Source organism: Thalia democratica, chromosome 7 (genome assembly GCF_965202585.1).
Source record: "Thalia democratica chromosome 7, ktThaDemo2.hap1.1, whole genome shotgun sequence".
Taxonomy (NCBI): domain Eukaryota; kingdom Metazoa; phylum Chordata; class Thaliacea; order Salpida; family Salpidae; genus Thalia; species Thalia democratica.
Window position 1 is genome coordinate 33,149,959 of NC_139171.1, and position 17,308 is coordinate 33,167,266.

The following is a 17,308-nucleotide window of genomic DNA, read 5'->3' on the forward strand; positions in this document are numbered from 1 at the left end:
ATTGATTTATAAATTTTAATGAATTCTGGCTGACTTAAGCTAGATTTGATATTTTTTCTTAGTATCATACTAGTTTTTATAACTTTAAATTTCTTTTATCTTAGCTTAAAAAAGTATATTGTTACCAAGTTTTTAATTGTTAATTTTTGTTTTATGTATTTAAGCTTGATTGATAGTAACTTAACTTAAAAAAAAAACATGTTTTATGCGTTTATTTCAGTTTTGTTATTAAATCAGGCCAACTCAGATTGTTTTTACTCACTAGGGCTGGCTTTTGTGCCTCTGAGAGTGACTATTCCGTTTTTAGTATAAATGTTTTTCTATGTTATAAATTATGAAACTATACAAAACGTCTGACAATTGCAGAAAATATATTAAAATGACAACATATTTCATAACAACTCATTACTTGAATATTTTTTAGCAGTTAAGACAATATATTTAGCTTTTATACTATATTAAAATGAGTAACTTTGTTGCTACTGTAAGTTTTTTGAATCCCTGCTTGTGTTTAAGCAGTTAGTTTTATAAACAACAATTTATTGTGTGCCTTGGTTAATATAATTGACAGTACAGTATTCTGCCAACTAGGTACCCACTTCTTAGATACATACAAACTGGCAGTATAGTGTGCACTTTTTTGCCACTTGATTTTTTTTTGCATATAATTTTTTTGCTTGTAATTTCATTGTCCATGAATATTTTTTTTCCCATTAATTTAAAGAAATTGTTACACAAATAGCTTAAATATGCTTTTAAAACCAGTTAAATATTAATCAACATTTACAGATTTTTAAAAAATGCCAAGATCTGCACAGGCTATACAGGTATTGAATTTATATAAGACAATACTGCGCTTGCATCAGTACTTACCTAAAGATTTAAAAAGTGTTGGTGACAAATATGTCAAAAGCGAGTTCAGACTGCACAAGCAAGCAGATGAGCAGTTTGTGAAAAGTTTCATGGCTCAATGGGATGACTATAGAAAATCGTTAGAACATCAAGTAAAAAATTCCCCTGGAAACATGTTTATAGGATCAAATTTGACCAAAGAAAACCTAGATAAATTATCTGAAGATCAGTTGCTGCAACTTTATGAGCTGAAAAATCACATGGAAAAGCAGCGAAAATGAACAATGATGCTTTTGTTTTAATCAAACTGTTTCAAAATTTTGTATTTAATTTTCTTATTTAGTTTAAAATCTTATTGTAATGATGATTAGGGTATAATTTTAAAACGTAAAAAAATTAAAAATCAATATGCTCTGTGTAAAAGTAACTGTTAAAAATGACTTTGTAACACAAATGAAATAAGCATTTTGAAAAAATGTCTGGTATATTAAATAGCAACTACTTATTTTAGTATTATCTGTAAAACAAAGTCTTTTGTTTAAAACTACATCTAGTATCACTATTTTTTGTCAGAATTACACTGAAACGAAAATAAAAAAAATTACAATGTTTACCCATGCATCAAAAAAGTTTTTACACAATTTTGCTAACAAAGTATCAAAATCCACAGCACCAGGTATAAAAGTATGTGAAACATAAAAGTAACAGTTCAGACTTTAACTAAACTAAGTATAAGTATTTAGACTTTTATTTATTATTACATACTTTATTTCTGTGTATTGATAAGTATTTTTTTGTTGTTGTTTTATAAAATATTGGTAATACTATATTTAAAAGCTTATTATTTGTGTTTATGGTAAATGCTGAATAATAAATCTTATATATATATACACTTTCTATATCAAGATCATAGTAGGTAAAACTATTTTTCTCAAACTTAACATTGGATTTTGCATGAAATTTTTTTATAAATCATAATTCTGTTTTCAAAGAAAAAAAAATGTTACATATAGTCAATAGTCATTTTAATAAAAAATCTTTTGTACGACTAAAACAAAGACAAATTTTTAAATTTCATTAACTTATTGTTTTTGGAAATGAAAAACTTCATGAAAATCTTCAACTTTTTTTAATATTTTTGAGCTAGAGACTTCAATTTCTTAAAAGTTTCTATAATTAGTGATAAAATTTTAATCATTTTACAACTAAAATTTTTGTTAGAAAACTTGACAAATAAATATAAAGGTTGCTTTTAACCAAAAGATGAACTTTTTTTTTCGGAATTAATTAAATGCTTTTGGTTAAATAATGGAGTATTAGTAACAAAATACAAGTTTAAAGAAGATAAGTTGAAAATCAAGCAGAAATTTAGTTTTTAATTGGATAGCCTTTTTTTTGACAGTTGGTTTGTGCCTTTTATAAGTAATCTCTGAACTCATAAATTTTAATTGCTTATATCTCAAAAGTTATGTTACATATCCATAAGTAGTAAAAAGCGTTTGATAGCTAACATAAAGCTCTATTAAATAAGACCAACTTGTAAAAATAAGGTTGACTTCTCTTTGGCTTGTTCTATGGCTTGTATCTTAAACTTGTTCTTTATATCTTCTACTACCTAAATTACGTATATATTCTCAGAAATCTTTTGAAATATGAGTTTTAGTTTAAATTAGACAAACATCAGTTATTATAAAAAAATCAAACCCTCTGTAAGCATTAATATAAATGTTGAAGTTATAAAAAACAAAATTTCTGCAAGATATATTTATTTGAACAATAATGACTATTGTATAGTTATCTTTAACAACTTATTGTATTCAAACGTAAGTGACTGAATTAAACTTATTATGTTTAAATATATAAAAAATTTATCTTCTTACGAATATTTAAAGAGTATATCCAAATATAATTTACTTGTTACATTTTTAACAGAATTTGTATCTCCTTATTGTTTTAGTTTTTTTAAATATTTAGCTCTTAAACGAAAACTTTATTTAAAAACTGACAATGATAAAACTATTTTAACTAAATTCATAGTTTTTTTTTTAACTGTTAGGGTTTAACTGTCAGTTTAATCTTAAGTTCATATCAAGTTATCTTTTTACTAATAGTATTAAAAACTTTTTATGTCGTATAAATCTGTTAATTAATTTGTGACATATCTTGTCAAAAATATTTTATTAGTACTAGTTTTTAGTGATCAAAAAATATTCATTTAAGTATATCGAAATTAAATTGTGCTCAATTTAAATGACAACCAAGTCTTTCAAACATTATTTAGAGCCAAAACTTTACGCTTTCTGTTAATATATTTTAATTTTAAAATTATTCAAATAATAATAATTATTTCTGTAAAGCAAACTGATGCCTTCTAGTTTTAAACTATCAGAACTTGGCTTAAGATTATTCAATTTTCCCACCTGTGTTTAAGAAATAAAGATAAGCTACAACCTTTCACTTTTTTACAATTAACTTCTTAATTTTAAACCTAAACAAACTTTTCAGTTCAGTCAAAATTTGGTGGTGAGAAAAACAACCACAGCAACGTTCACTTCGGCTGAAGCAAAAGTGGTGAAGGGTCAGAAAGTTGTCGGTTACTGGCTGGCAGGATGCGCCAGTTTGGTTGGTTTTTTATTAAAACTTAAGTAATAGAAAGTTAAGTTTTTGCAATTTTGTTAAGTGATAATAAGTTAATGTAACAAGGTGTTTGGTTTAAGTTTACATGCAGTTTTAATGTATTTAGAGGTCTTAGAATATGGTAGGGTTGCCAAAAAAACCTTGAAACCTGGAAAAACCTGGAAATTGACAATTTAGGTTAAAAAAACTGGAATTTGAGAAAAAAAAATATGGAAAAACCTGGAATTTTGAACAAAATCTTAAAAAAAACCTGAAGATTTAAACAATTTTAACATATTAAGTAGTGAAAGTTTTTTTTTGAGTTCGATTTGACTCAAAAAATCTATCATATAGATAAAAAAAAATTTTCAACATTAAAAATGTTTTAATTAAAAACACATTTAAAGTAGCTTTAAAGTAACTTTTCAATGTTTTTATAGTTTTTAACACAGTTTCTTACCTTAAACTTAACTTTTAATTAAAAATAGACCCAAAAATGGGTAAAAACGTAAAGAAAATTTTTAAAACCTGGAAAAAATTAAGCAACATAATAAATATAGTAAGCAACATAGAAGCCTGCAATGTGTTTTTTAGCTTAAAACATACTTTTTAAACAACAGAATAAAATTTTCATTTTAACTAACAATGAGGATCTTAGTGTGAAAGCTAAAAATTTCTAAAGCTTAATTGTTGTGTATTTCATCACAATTTTTGTTTAGTCTTTTGTTGATTTAAACATTTTTTAAAGTCAGAAGAGTTTTTGCTATACAAGGTGACCTGTGAGCAAAATTTTAAAGATAAATTGGCCATTTACCTATGAAAGGCTGCTTACATCTGCCTTAGAATATTTTGAGTCTATTGTTTTATAACATATTTGTAAACATATTTGTATAAAAATGAGTTAGTTTTTATACTAAAGCTAAGCTTATAGAATTTTTTGTTTATAGAACTTAACAACCAAATTTGCTTAACAAATAACATAAAATTTTGATTTTAAAGAGTTGTACTGAATTTAACTTCTATGTCAATTCATTAAACTAGTAAACTTAATGAAATTTCATAAAATAAAAATTTAAAACGTTTAATGCTACAGCTTTTCATAAGTAATGCATCCCTGCTACAGATTTAGTAAGAATTAAATAGTTAACATTAAAGTATAACTTTCAATTAAAGTTAGATAACACCAATAAGCTTGGTACAACCTTACAAATGATGTTTTTTGATAATGTCTTAAAACTTTGCAGACAGTTGGTGCGGTCGTGTTGGGAGGAGTGACCAGGTTGACCGAATCCGGCTTGTCCATGGTGGACTGGCACCTCATCAAGGGCATGAAGCCTCCCACGACGGAAGAAGAGTGGATGAACGAGTTTAAAAAGTACCAAGAGTTTCCAGAGTTTAAAATGTTAGTGTTTGTTTGTAAGTTGAAATTTCTATAAAATTATTTTGATATTTCTTCTTAAAAATTTAGCTAATATTGTAGAATAAGCTAAAAATATACAGTTATATTTTTCTATATATGAAAAATTACAATATAATATTTAGATTAATATATAATTGAAACGATTTTTAATTTAAAGTTTATATAAAAAGTTATATAATATATTTAATGAACAGTATTTACTTTAGTTTAAAATACATAATGAAATTGTAAAGGTTTTTATATGAAACAAACTTACAATCTCCTTTGGCTTTCAAATTTATCTGACAAACTATAACTTTGCATTAATTAAAATTTTAACAACTTATACTGGTATATTTTGAAAATTTGTTAAAAAACCATTAAACAACTGTCTCAATTATTTAAACAAAAACACTTTGCAAGAGATCTTTCGTTTATTAAAAAACATCACGACATTAAACAAGTGCAAGTTCAAAAATAATGATACGAATTTTTTGTCTTAATTTTTTTTCGTCTCTTTTTATGCGTCTTTCAATTCAATAAAATTTATACAAAATAAACTTGCAATACTAAAATACTAAAATATAAAAATACTATGTAGTTTTTAAATTTAGTATATGTAGATTGAATTAGTCTTTTATTTAAACTTAATATTCCGCTTATTTAATTTTTAGCAGAATGCAAAGAATAAACATTGAATACATTGAATGAGTTCAAGTTCATAAAATAAATTTTAAATTAAAAAATAATACAAGTTTTTTGTGTTAACTTATTTCATTACTTTCTTATGTGTCTTTCAGTTTAATAAAATTCATACAAATAAACTTGCAACAAACATTTCATTCTAAACAGAATGAACCACAGCATGACATTGAACGAGTTCAAGTTCATATGGCACATGGAGTGGGGCCACCGCATGTGGGGCAGGTTAGTATTTATACTTATATATAATGTATACCTTTGAATTTTATAACTATAATGAAATTTTTCAACTTTTATATAAGGAGAATAATATCATCTTTAAGTTTTATAAATAAATAAAAACAAATTATACAGTAATCTTCCTTTATTGCACCAACATATGTTTCTGTGTGTCAACGAATCAACACACTTCAACTGGGTTCTGTAAAAAAATAATCACTGCTTATTATCAAAGCAATGTTTAACTCTTTAGAAAAATTTTAACGAGATCTTCAGTTGTCAATAAAATCTTGTTTAAATTGAATTGACATATGTATAACAATCAGTCCATAAACACCAATTATTATTGATCAGGTTCATCGGTCTCGCCTACTTCCTGCCCTTCTCCTACTTCCTCACCAAAGGATACCTCAACAAGGCTCTCAAGATGAGATGCGGCGTGCTCGGCGCTCTGCTGTGCTTTCAAGTAAGATCACTTTCATTGTGAGCTCATACTTTTGCATTGTAGTTTTTAGTAAAGAATTGAACTGATTATTAAAATGCAAGTTGAACGTTACTTTTATTGTGAACGCACCGAGCTTATACTTGTGCAATCAAAGTCTTGGTAAAGTATTAAACTACTTATTAAACTTCCAGTTGGAAATGTTTTATTTATTTACTGCTTGGTGCTTTCAAGTAAGATTTTTTTTCTCGTAAACAACCTGTGGAGCTTGTGTTTAAAAAATGTTACTAGAATATTAAATTTTATTTTAATTTAAAATTTGAGAATGTTTTACTTTGTTTTATTAAAAAATTAAACTGATTATTAAAATGAAAATTGAAAGTTACTTTTATTGTGAACCACCGAGTTTATACTTGCGCAATTAAAGTCTCAGTAAAGTGTTAAACTTCAAGCTTCAAAGTGTTTTTTCCGCTACTCGGCGCTCTGCTGTGCTTTCAAGTTCGATTTTTTATCAGAAACACGCAAAGCTTGTGTGTAAAAAATGTTAGTAAAACATTAGTTATCTTATAAAATTAAAAATTGCCAATTTATTCTTTTCTTTTGTTTTATCAATTCTTTAAACCCAGGGCGGTCTCGGGTGGTTTATGGTGAAAAGCGGTTTGGACGAAAAGATAATTGAAAACAACGCCGTTCCCAGAGTCAGCCAGTACAGGTGCGTGTTTCATTCACTTTTTATTAAGTAAAATTGTTTGAAGCATTCTTGTGTTTTAGATTGGCCGCTCATTTGGGATCTGCGTTTTTGTTTTACTCCGGACTGTTCTGGACGACCTTGGGCCAGCTCTTACCCAAGTTGGAGGTGCCAAACACGAAAGAAGTGACGAAGCTTCGTCGGTTCGCCATGGGCACGAAAGGCCTGGTGTTCTTGACAGCCGTATCAGGTTCGCGTTAAATACTTTTTTTTTTGGTGTAGTAATGTTTATTCCGAATTTACTTTTTGATTGCGTACTGGCTTTTGTATGTGGGAGTAAAACTCATTATACGTCTTACGACAGTATCGTTTTTGTTTTTAAGTATGCTTTAAATAAGTTTAAGGTTTGATTTATAAATGTTGGACCCATTATGTTTGACATCAAGGTTCTTACACTCATGGCAATTGAGACTTCTTAAAAATATTTGAAAATCAGAACAGCTAAAGCTGTCTTAATCCTTTTTAAAAGTTACTCGAAAGGCTTAAGTTAGTTTAGATTTATCCTAAATTTCAGGTAAGTTTTTATGATTTTAAATACAAATAGTTATTTAAAAAAGTTTTTTTTACTGAAAATCATGGGCCCATGATGAATGTTTTGTTATTATTTTGATTCTTTAAGAAAATTTAATTCAATTAACCATATTTGTTCAGTCAAACTTTATATATTTAATTTACTCTCATTTATGTTTAACTGAAATTGGATTAGTTAAAATATATTCTTCATGTTGAACATCTTTCATTTTCAACTGTAAAACAATAAGCATTTAAGTGTATGCGTTGTTTAATAAAAAAAAAGTTAATGTTTCAATATTTTTTTTCTGTAATAATATTGCTAAAACAGTATAAATCTTTTGTAAATAACATGTTTGTAAAATTTTATGGTTTTAAACAGGGTGGTCACCAAACATGGAATTCTGGAATAACCTGGAATTTACCAGTTTAGACTAAAAAAACCTGGAAAAAACTAAAAAAAAAAAAACAATATACCTGGAATTTTAAACAATTTTTACATGTTAAGTAGTAAAATTTTGATTTGACCCATAAAATTTATCATAAAGATAATTTTTTTTTTTGTCATTGTCAAATTTTTTTTAAAACACATTTAAACTAGCTTTACAGTATCTCTTCTATGTTCTTGTAATACTTTGCACATTTTTTAACCTTTAACAGCTTGAAACAAAAAATAGAGCGAAAAACGTGTACTTTCAGAAATCTGTAAGGAATTTAGAAAACTGGAAGAAATTTCTCAAAAACCAGTGACCACCCTGTTTTATAGTAGATCTTAACTATATTATTTAGTTTTAGATTCATAGTCATTAACTTATTCTTTACTTTTATTATACTGTTAATTATTTTTACCTTTTGAATGAATTTTAGTATTTGTGATTCTCAAATAAAGTTTAAAAAAATACTATAAATTTCTTGCTTAAACTAAGTAGACAATTCTTGATATTTTAATTGTTAAGTTTCAGTTTAATTTAAAATAGTTGAAGTATAACAAAAAAAAAGCTTAGAGTTTCGTTAATAAATCAAGTATTTTCAAAACATATAAATATAATTTTAAATCAGCTTAACAGTTTTTCTTACGTTTGTTTTATTCTTACATAAAGCTATCTGTAGCCATCTTAAAAAACATATTTCCTATTTGTAATATTTTATACATTGCTTTGTGAAAAATAGTATAATAATTCTGTTTGTCTCTTTTTAACCTAAAATGATTTTAAAGAGCTGCTCAAAAACTGTATAACAATATATATTTATAAAAAAATCTATGACTTCTCTATTTTAAAAGTCAAACTACAAGTTTTAAATTTCAATTTTAGAAATACTTTGAAAAAATGATATAGTGAGTCAGTTCTTAAAACACTACAAACTTTTTAAAAATAAGGCATAGTCTTTTTAATATTTAATTTCCTTTTTAGAAACTATTAATGTTTTGACCTTCCTATTAAACTATATCATAATTTAAGTTGATTGAATTAGAATGTTGTTTACATTATTAGTAAAGGTTTGTTTTGTCGTATAAAAACTTTTCTTATTTTTGTTTTGTGTGTGTTACATTTATTTGTATGCTCTTAAATATGTGTTATAGCTTAGCAGGCTACTAAAATGATAAATCACTTTCTTCAATACAAAAATCTAGTAAAATAGTTGGTTTAAAATATTTTGTATCATAGCAAAAAGGTACATGATCAACATTTAGATTTCACAGAAATATTTCCAGGCACTTTTATTTCACAAGACTTTTATTTCTGTTAAATCTTGGTATGTAGAGCTATTGCTATTAAAGCGCCTTTATTATCTTAAGCTTTATTTAAGACATAAGAAAAACAACTATTTTAAAAGTACTGAAAGTAGTCCGTGCTTACATTTAGTTAACATTGATATGTGTTTGTATCGTTTACGTTCATATTGAATTTTTTCAACGTTGTACATAAAACTTCGTAAATTCGCACTTTTCGTTTTATATTTTAACTGTAACTCTATGCAAAATGTTCACAGGAGAGTATATACAAAAAAAAAAAAAAACGAAAAATATCGACCGAGGGTAAGGGTTAAGGGTAGTAGTAAAAGTAAAAAAAAACAATTAAAACGAAAAATAGAAATAAAAGTTTTCAAACCGTGCAAAAAAGTCCTCGTTTAAAAACGGTTTTGTGCATATTAGACTCCTACCCATCTTGCACAGGCATATGGTATAAAAAACTTATTTACAAAATTTATGTTTAATAATAATAATATTTATGTTCGCAGGAGCGTTCGTGGCGGGGTTGGACGCGGGACTGACTTACAACACTTACCCGAAGATGGCGGACAAGTGGGTTCCGGACGACCTGGTATCAGATTACATCGAACCCAAGTACAAGAACATATTTGAAAATCCCACCACAGTGCAGTTCGATCACCGGTTGTTGGTTGGTAGTTTCACTAAAATTTTAAACAGTTTAATAAAAAGAAACTTTTTTACTGTTTTGATTTTGCGCTTGCCTTCATTATGATGTATTTTTAGTTAATTTAACTATTTTTAAACGTTTACCTTTTATTTAATTTTTAAGAAAGCAGTCAATAATTTTTTTCTTTCTTAAGTTCGAACAAAATTATGATAGTTTTTAATTGTTTATATATTGCTTAAAAAACATAACTAAGTAAAAAAAAAAATTCAAATTTAAAAATATCAATCCATAGTTTCTATATGTAAGAATTATTTTTATCATTGCTTGTAACTAACAATGCATACAAATTACAGGGCCACTCAACATTAGCAGCAGTGATGTACGTGTGTTACAAAGCTCACAAAACCGCTGGGCTGCCCGCAAGAACCTTACTCGCTTCGAGATTCATGGCTGGCATGGCGGTATTGCAGGCTAGTTTGTTTTATATGTATATATGTATATTAAGTTTCATTTGTTATGTATTTCTAAGTGTAATGTTAAAGGTTTTGTACACAAATTTTAGTTGTGGATAGCATAAGATGAGCAGAGGTTACGAAATATTTGATCTAAAACCGATTTTGGTAAAAATATTAGTAAATAACAGTTTTATCAGTACTGGCTAGTATTATATTTTTTACCTAAAATGAATGAGAGATTGCTCCTTGGTATTTTTTTTTAAGTTTTAAGCCAGTAAAAGTCATTTTTCAAATTTTTTTAAGTAAATTTTAAGAGGACTAGTTAATGGTCCTTGATACATAGCTATTGTTGTTTAATTATCATTTAGCTTTGAATGTTAGTTAGTTAATTAATGACTGTAAGACACAATTTATCAATGCAACAGACTTTCATAGTTTACGTTATACCATTACCAATGTTTATATATTATTTTGTACTTGCTTTAAACTAATTTACTTAATTTTTATCAAAGTAGATTTATATAATAGTTTTTTTAAGATCACTAGCTATAACTTAAAACAACTGGCATTCACGAATTAGTATTCGGATAAGTTACTTTATTAATATAATTTGTGGTTAATTATATTCTAATTACTTTTTTGCTTTTCTTTCATTATATCCTAATTCAGTGATGTTTTTTGTGACTCTTTTAATAATTTAAGGTTACCTTATATCAGATAATTATTGTTTATATATTTAGTGCGTTTCCAACTTTCTTGGTATTTACACATACTATATTGTAATTAAAAAAAACATTGAATTAAATAAGAAGTGGTTTTGTAGGCTACGTAAGCAAATATGTTCAAACTGTGTCTTGGCCGACATAAATGACGGACAAATTCTAGATAAATTAGAAAAGTGGCTTAGAAAAGTAATTAAAGACTTATTGTTGTGGTATAGGGCATGGGTCGGCAGCCTTATTCATAAAAAAAGGGTCAATTCTACTAGAAAAAGTCTTTCATGGGCGACAATTTTTTTAGATAAAAGAGTCCTCTTTTGCGGAACATTGAAATTTGAAATTTGTACAAAAACTCTTAATACATAAAATTGTATTGCAGTTATGTTTAAATGGGGACCATATTAGACAACTGCCCGTTTAAATGAGCCTACTCTTTACTCGCCATTTAATTTAAAGCTTGTAAGTTTTAAATACAAGATATCTTAAATTAGGGAAAAAAAGCAGTGCAAAAAAGTATTTTTGTGTCATGAAAAGGAGGACTCAAAGTATCAGTGTGATTAATCAACATTATTTTTTCAAGTAAGAAAAACATATGCTAATAAATTGCAATTAAAAAACTCTCTTTGATATATCATTTAACAATTTTGTAACTTTTATAGCAACGATAAAATATTATAAATGTTTGTAAACCTTTAGAATAGCGTTCAATTACTATTTTTAAAATTATCAAATACTATTGATTTATTTATGCTTGATAGTTTGCTTACAGTTAAGTTTTATGCACTGGTCATCTATCTATAAATTTAGTGTTATTATTTACAACATTATAGACATTTTGTTTCTAAAAAAATCTTCACATGCTCTTCCGGACAATTCTGTTTTTAAAATCAATATCTTGTCGGACCCAAAATCCTTTTTATTATTAGAATTAACACGAATACACGGTGATCGATGAAAGGCGTTTTTTATTAGATCAGAACTACACGTTGATTTTTTAAATTAAACCCTATTGGTTTATTTTGAAAAGCTGCTGAATCATGTATTAATTCATGTTATCAATAATAACAGCAAAGGTTTTTAAAATATAAACTATTAAATGTAAACACACTTTTAATGATGAATAATAGTAACAGCACAGTTAATTTAAATTACAAACAATTAAATGGTAAATTAAATTTCACAGGTAGCACTGGGAGTAACAACGTTGCTCACATACGTTCCAACCCCCACAGCCGCCATGCATCAGAGCGGCAGTCTGGCGCTGTTATCATTCGCGCTCTGGTTCTCACACGAACTGCGCAGGTTTCCCAAGTAGGGATTCCCCCGAGTTGAAACTTTCTAATTATAATTTTGAAGTAGTAATAAGAAGTTTGTTATACAAATTTAATTGTTTCTAATTTTGTTTATTAACGTTGAACGCTATGATAATTGTTGTTTTAGGAGAAGCCTTTTACTATTTTCTACGCTTAATTTTACTGCGTTTTTATTAACAGCTGAGAAAAGTTATTACTAATTGAATAAGTTAATTTTTAGAATTTGAGTATATTTCAAAACTTAATTTTAATTCTCTCAAAATATTATTCGCTGTAAACAAGGTTATACAATTAAGGGAGAATACACTACACATTGATAGGTAAGCAATTAGATATGATATTTTTAATAATATGACATTAGTACAGGGGTCGGCACCCTTTTATATGTCGCGGGCCGCACTATGAGAAAGAAAAGTCTTCTGCTGGCCGCGGTTATTTTAATACAGTTGTAATATCAACATAAAAATGCTGTTTTAAACCAAAGTTTTGATAAATTAAATACCTAATAGACTACCAATATTCAGTAGTTGTTAAATATAGAGCCTAATTGTAAGTTTTTGCTACATTAAAAAAAAAGTGTACATATTTAGCTAAAATTAACTCGCGGGCCGCAGATAACCGATCCCTGTACTAAAATGTTATTCTTTTCTTTGTTTTGTATTTCTTGAAACTATTCACCATCTCTATTTCGACAATAAAAAGATATTGTATTGTTTTATGTATTCGTTTTATATTTTTTATGTGTTATTAAATAGCGTACTAGAAAATATTTAAAATGAGCTAACTAAAAAAATACTTTAAATTTTTCTGTTTTGTTTATACATTGTTTACTTACATTGAATTTAACTTAACAATTTATTTTTGAGTCAAAGTCTTTAACTTTTTCCAGAACCGATGTTCTTGAATAAGTCGTCTTGAACAAACGTTCTTGAACCATTGTTCCTGAACTGAATTGTATATATGTCCTACAACTTCGTTTACTGCTGATTATCCAAAACCAATAAACGTTACAACAATAAACAATGTACTTAAGTGATTACAATAACCCCAATAATAATTTATACGTTGTAATATTGACTTAAGCTTGTAGGCATTCTAATTAAACGCAAACAGTTATGTTATAACGATATTTTTAATGTTTATAGTTTAAGCTTTAGCCTGTTTTACTTAAACTTCGTTTTGATTAAGTTTTAACGTTCAATTACATTTTGAGAGTGTGCCCCAGTATATTTTAACTTTAAAATTGATATAAAATATTTCAAAGATGTTTTAATTTAAGTCGTTGTGATTTAATTAGTGTATAAATACTGCGCTTATATTGTTAGAAATAAGTTAGAACATAGAAGTAAATGCTGTTTAAAATTTTTATCAGATTTTAGTTCGTATCTCACAAGTGTAAGTCGGTCTTGCAACTTTATATTTATGTTAAACGTTTTTTTCTACAAGGACACAGGAATGGTAAAAACTTTTTTTTACAAAATTTAACATTGGTTTTTATATTAGAGCTTAAATTATAAAAGTAAAATCAGTTTTCTTATAGAATCTAAAACTTACAGTTTACTTATGAGATATCAAAGTTTTTTTTTTAATTATCCGATACAAACGTATTGATCGAACTTTTTTCATTGTCAGTTTTCTCGAAAAATAAAAAAATGAATAAAATATATCTTCTTCTTTTTTTTGAACTAGAAAACTCACATTTTTAGGAAACACTCCTTATATAATTTAAAAACTTAAAATGTTAGAATTTAAATAATGTTGAAGAAATAAACTTATATAAAAAAGTAAGAAAAAAAAAAGTATTTTTTAAAATAAAATTTCAAAATTTAGATAGTACTGGCTTTTCAAAGATTAAAAAAATAGTAATGGATTTACTATGAAAAATGAAGAAGATAAATTTTCAGTGAAACAGTTTTTTTCGCGTTTTTGATTTGCGACTTTTATAGGAACCTATTTAGCTCATCGACTTGGATTGATTTTACCTCATAAGCAAGTTAGAATTTTTTTTCAATTGGTGAAAAATATGTGGTAGACTTTACAACATAAGATCAACTTATAATCAAGGTGGACCCCCTTATAACCTTAACATAATTTTTGTCAGAATAAGTTCTATACTTTCTTTCTATCCCTTTTTTACAACTAGCCGTTTGCCATTATTCTAATATTTACATAATTAAAACAAACCTAGTGGATATTCAATAACACATATGAAAATTAATTATATATATAGTTAATTAACTTTTCAATTAAGGTTTCAAAAAGTTAAAATGTTTTAAAATTATTATATAAGATGTTCGCATTTGTAAATCTATATCAATTAAAAAGAAATGTTACAACAATAAAATTGACCCAAAAGTTGAAATGTCGCCGTGATACTTTTACTTGTAAAGTAAACACTACGTAAACATTTGCACCTGGTACTCAATAATAAACACAAAAAAGTGAAAAGACTAGGGTGCACGACTCTACAACCGAAATGTTGTTTCGTGCACCAGGTCCTTGGACTAAAAATTTTGAGCGCTTTTTTTAATCGTTCGATAAACAATATATATAAGACGTTTATAAAAAACAATAGAACCATGAATCGACTCAATTGTTTAATTTTAGCTAAAGCTTCTCTGATCAAGAAATTTTCAGAGTAAAGTTTTTGGTTTTAAAGCTGCAAAACTTATTTTAAACATTCTGCAATAGTATATTGATCATAAAATTTTGATGCTTATAAATATGACTTGGTATAAAAAAATCGGTCATCGATTTGTTCTTTAATAACCATTCTTTGAATATAATTAACTGTGAATTCATTAAACAGCTAAAGCAAAATGTTTAAATTTAAAGTAATCGTATAAATAGATAAATTGTTAGTATACTTATAAAGCAAAACTTTAAATGTCTTTTTGAGTTAAACAATTAACTAAATATGTATTTTTAGACCTGTTTTTCATCAATCCTTATTTTTAATAAATAAACAGATTTCAAAAACTCAAAGTAAAATCATTGTTTTAAAAACATTCATAAAAAAACACTAAACATTGTTCTTTTTAAAACATCAATTTTTTAAAGCAGTACAAATGTTTAAAAAGTACATTCCATAATTTTTGTACTGCTTGAGGAAATATTATCACACAAGTAAGTTTTACCATAAATAATACTACAAACTACATAATAGAATACAAGATAAACAATGAAAACATAATTAAACGTAGTTAAAAAATTCTTTACAGTGTGTTATCTGACTTATAATGTTTGAGTTACTTTGCTTATCGTGTGTGAATTGTTGAAAAATTAAACTACTTTCAATAATATTTTAGGTTTCAAAACAAAAAATAATAAAAGAGGATACTTCATATCAAAAGTTTAAAACAATAAAAATTTTGTTTAAAATTGTGGAAATATTCATGTTTTTTTTTAAACTTACTTGTTCATGTTTAATTATATTGATATATTCCATTTATTTGGAATTTTTAAAAGTTAATTCTAAACATTTTTATATTCAAATATTCCTTTTTTACACACAATTGATAACATGAAGCAGCTAACTATGGGAAATTCGAAATTAAAAAAAAATATTAAACATAATTAAAGGTCCATTTTCGTTGGTTAAATTCGTTACTACTTTAAAAATTGATGTTTTAATGAGAACAGTATTTTATCTATACATGTTAGTAGTATAATATGACTTGATAAAAATATATTTTCGTTTTGATTTATAGTTGTTATTGTTCAATAGTGAATATTTTTATTTCCCTTTCTTCTTTTCTGTAAAATTTTTATTTTTAAAACACTAACATATCAAGAAAAAAGATAAATAAATAAAAAATATAAATTAGATAACCTATTTATGTACAAATATATGGATTTTTATAGTTTTATGATATTGTTAAAAGTTGCTTTATGTATAAACTATTCTTTTAAACAAAATTAGGTTTGTATAAATTTATGGTGGTTAAGAAATATTGCTTAAATTCTAATGAATTTTCGTTAAAAAGCTTAAAATAAATAACTACTTAGTTATTTTAAGTAGAATTTTTTTAAGATCTTTTATCAAAAATATAAATGTTTCAGTTTTTATTAACAACCAACGTTTCACAAGAACTTTTCATCGGTTTTTTGTATTTGTAAAAATATTCGGCCTCCTCAATAGTTTCAATGAATTCAATATCACGAGTTTCCGGAAGTAAAAGTGACACAACTGCTGCAGCGAGTCCTGCAAAGTTATAGAATCTCAAAGCTAAACAAATGCGCTTTTAATTAATAATTCATAATTCAATTAAATATTATAAAAGCTTAAAACTAAGCTAAAAAAGTGCAAAATACTCTTTAAAAAAGTTCAAATACTTAGTTTAAATGAATCAGATATTGCTTTATTTCTTCAATTTTTTTGTTTTTATCAGTATAAGCACAAGACTGGAAGTAATGACTGTCAACAGCAGTTTCCGAGACAGTCTACAACCGAATTCGTTCTTGTTACAACTGTTCAGGTAGACATTGTCGCTAAAACCGCTGTTTCAATCTAATCAAACGGAATTGAAGGTCGCAAATTTGTAATTACAGTAAAAAAATTGTATGGTATGGATACGGTACAATCGTAAAAACTATGACGATAAAAATAAACTTTTTTCTTTTAAACAAAACTATTTTAATGCTTTCTGCTGAAACAAAAGTTTGTAGAAACTAGAAAGTAACAACATAACTCAGCTACTAGTGTGCATAAAACACATGTTACCTTGCGCAGAAAGTCTGATGATTAGTAAACAATTTCGAAAAAAACTTCATCAAAGTAATATAAATTTAGTAGATATAAACTTATTTTAAAAGCTAATTATTAGTAGCTCCTTGTAAAAAATTTATAAAAATTTTACCAAAATAATATCAATTAGAGTAAGATTGATTTTAAGATAATAAAATTATGTGCTGAAGTTGCTAGCGTGTACAATTTTTTTTCTTAGTTTACT

At 26.3% G+C, this 17,308-nt stretch overlaps 2 protein-coding genes across 2 annotated transcripts; both read left to right on the forward strand.

The window, feature by feature from the left end:
- Positions 1–793: 793 nt before the first annotated feature.
- LOC145840886 (succinate dehydrogenase assembly factor 3, mitochondrial-like) lies at positions 794–1,363 on the forward strand. Its single transcript, XM_082948232.1, has one exon. The coding sequence runs from the start codon at positions 801–803 to the stop codon at positions 1,131–1,133; it is 333 nt and encodes a 110-aa protein (XP_082804358.1). The 5' UTR covers positions 794–800; the 3' UTR covers positions 1,134–1,363.
- LOC145840885 (heme A synthase COX15-like) lies at positions 1,192–13,407 on the forward strand. The gene is made up of 10 exons (XM_082948231.1): positions 1,192–1,536; positions 3,358–3,474; positions 4,713–4,870; positions 5,720–5,794; positions 6,143–6,254; positions 6,857–6,942; positions 7,002–7,168; positions 9,730–9,890; positions 10,223–10,343; positions 12,231–13,407. The coding sequence occupies exons 1-10, from the start codon at positions 1,459–1,461 to the stop codon at positions 12,356–12,358; spliced, it is 1,203 nt and encodes a 400-aa protein (XP_082804357.1). The 5' UTR covers positions 1,192–1,458; the 3' UTR covers positions 12,359–13,407.
- The last annotated feature ends 3,901 nt before the right edge of the window (positions 13,408–17,308 follow it).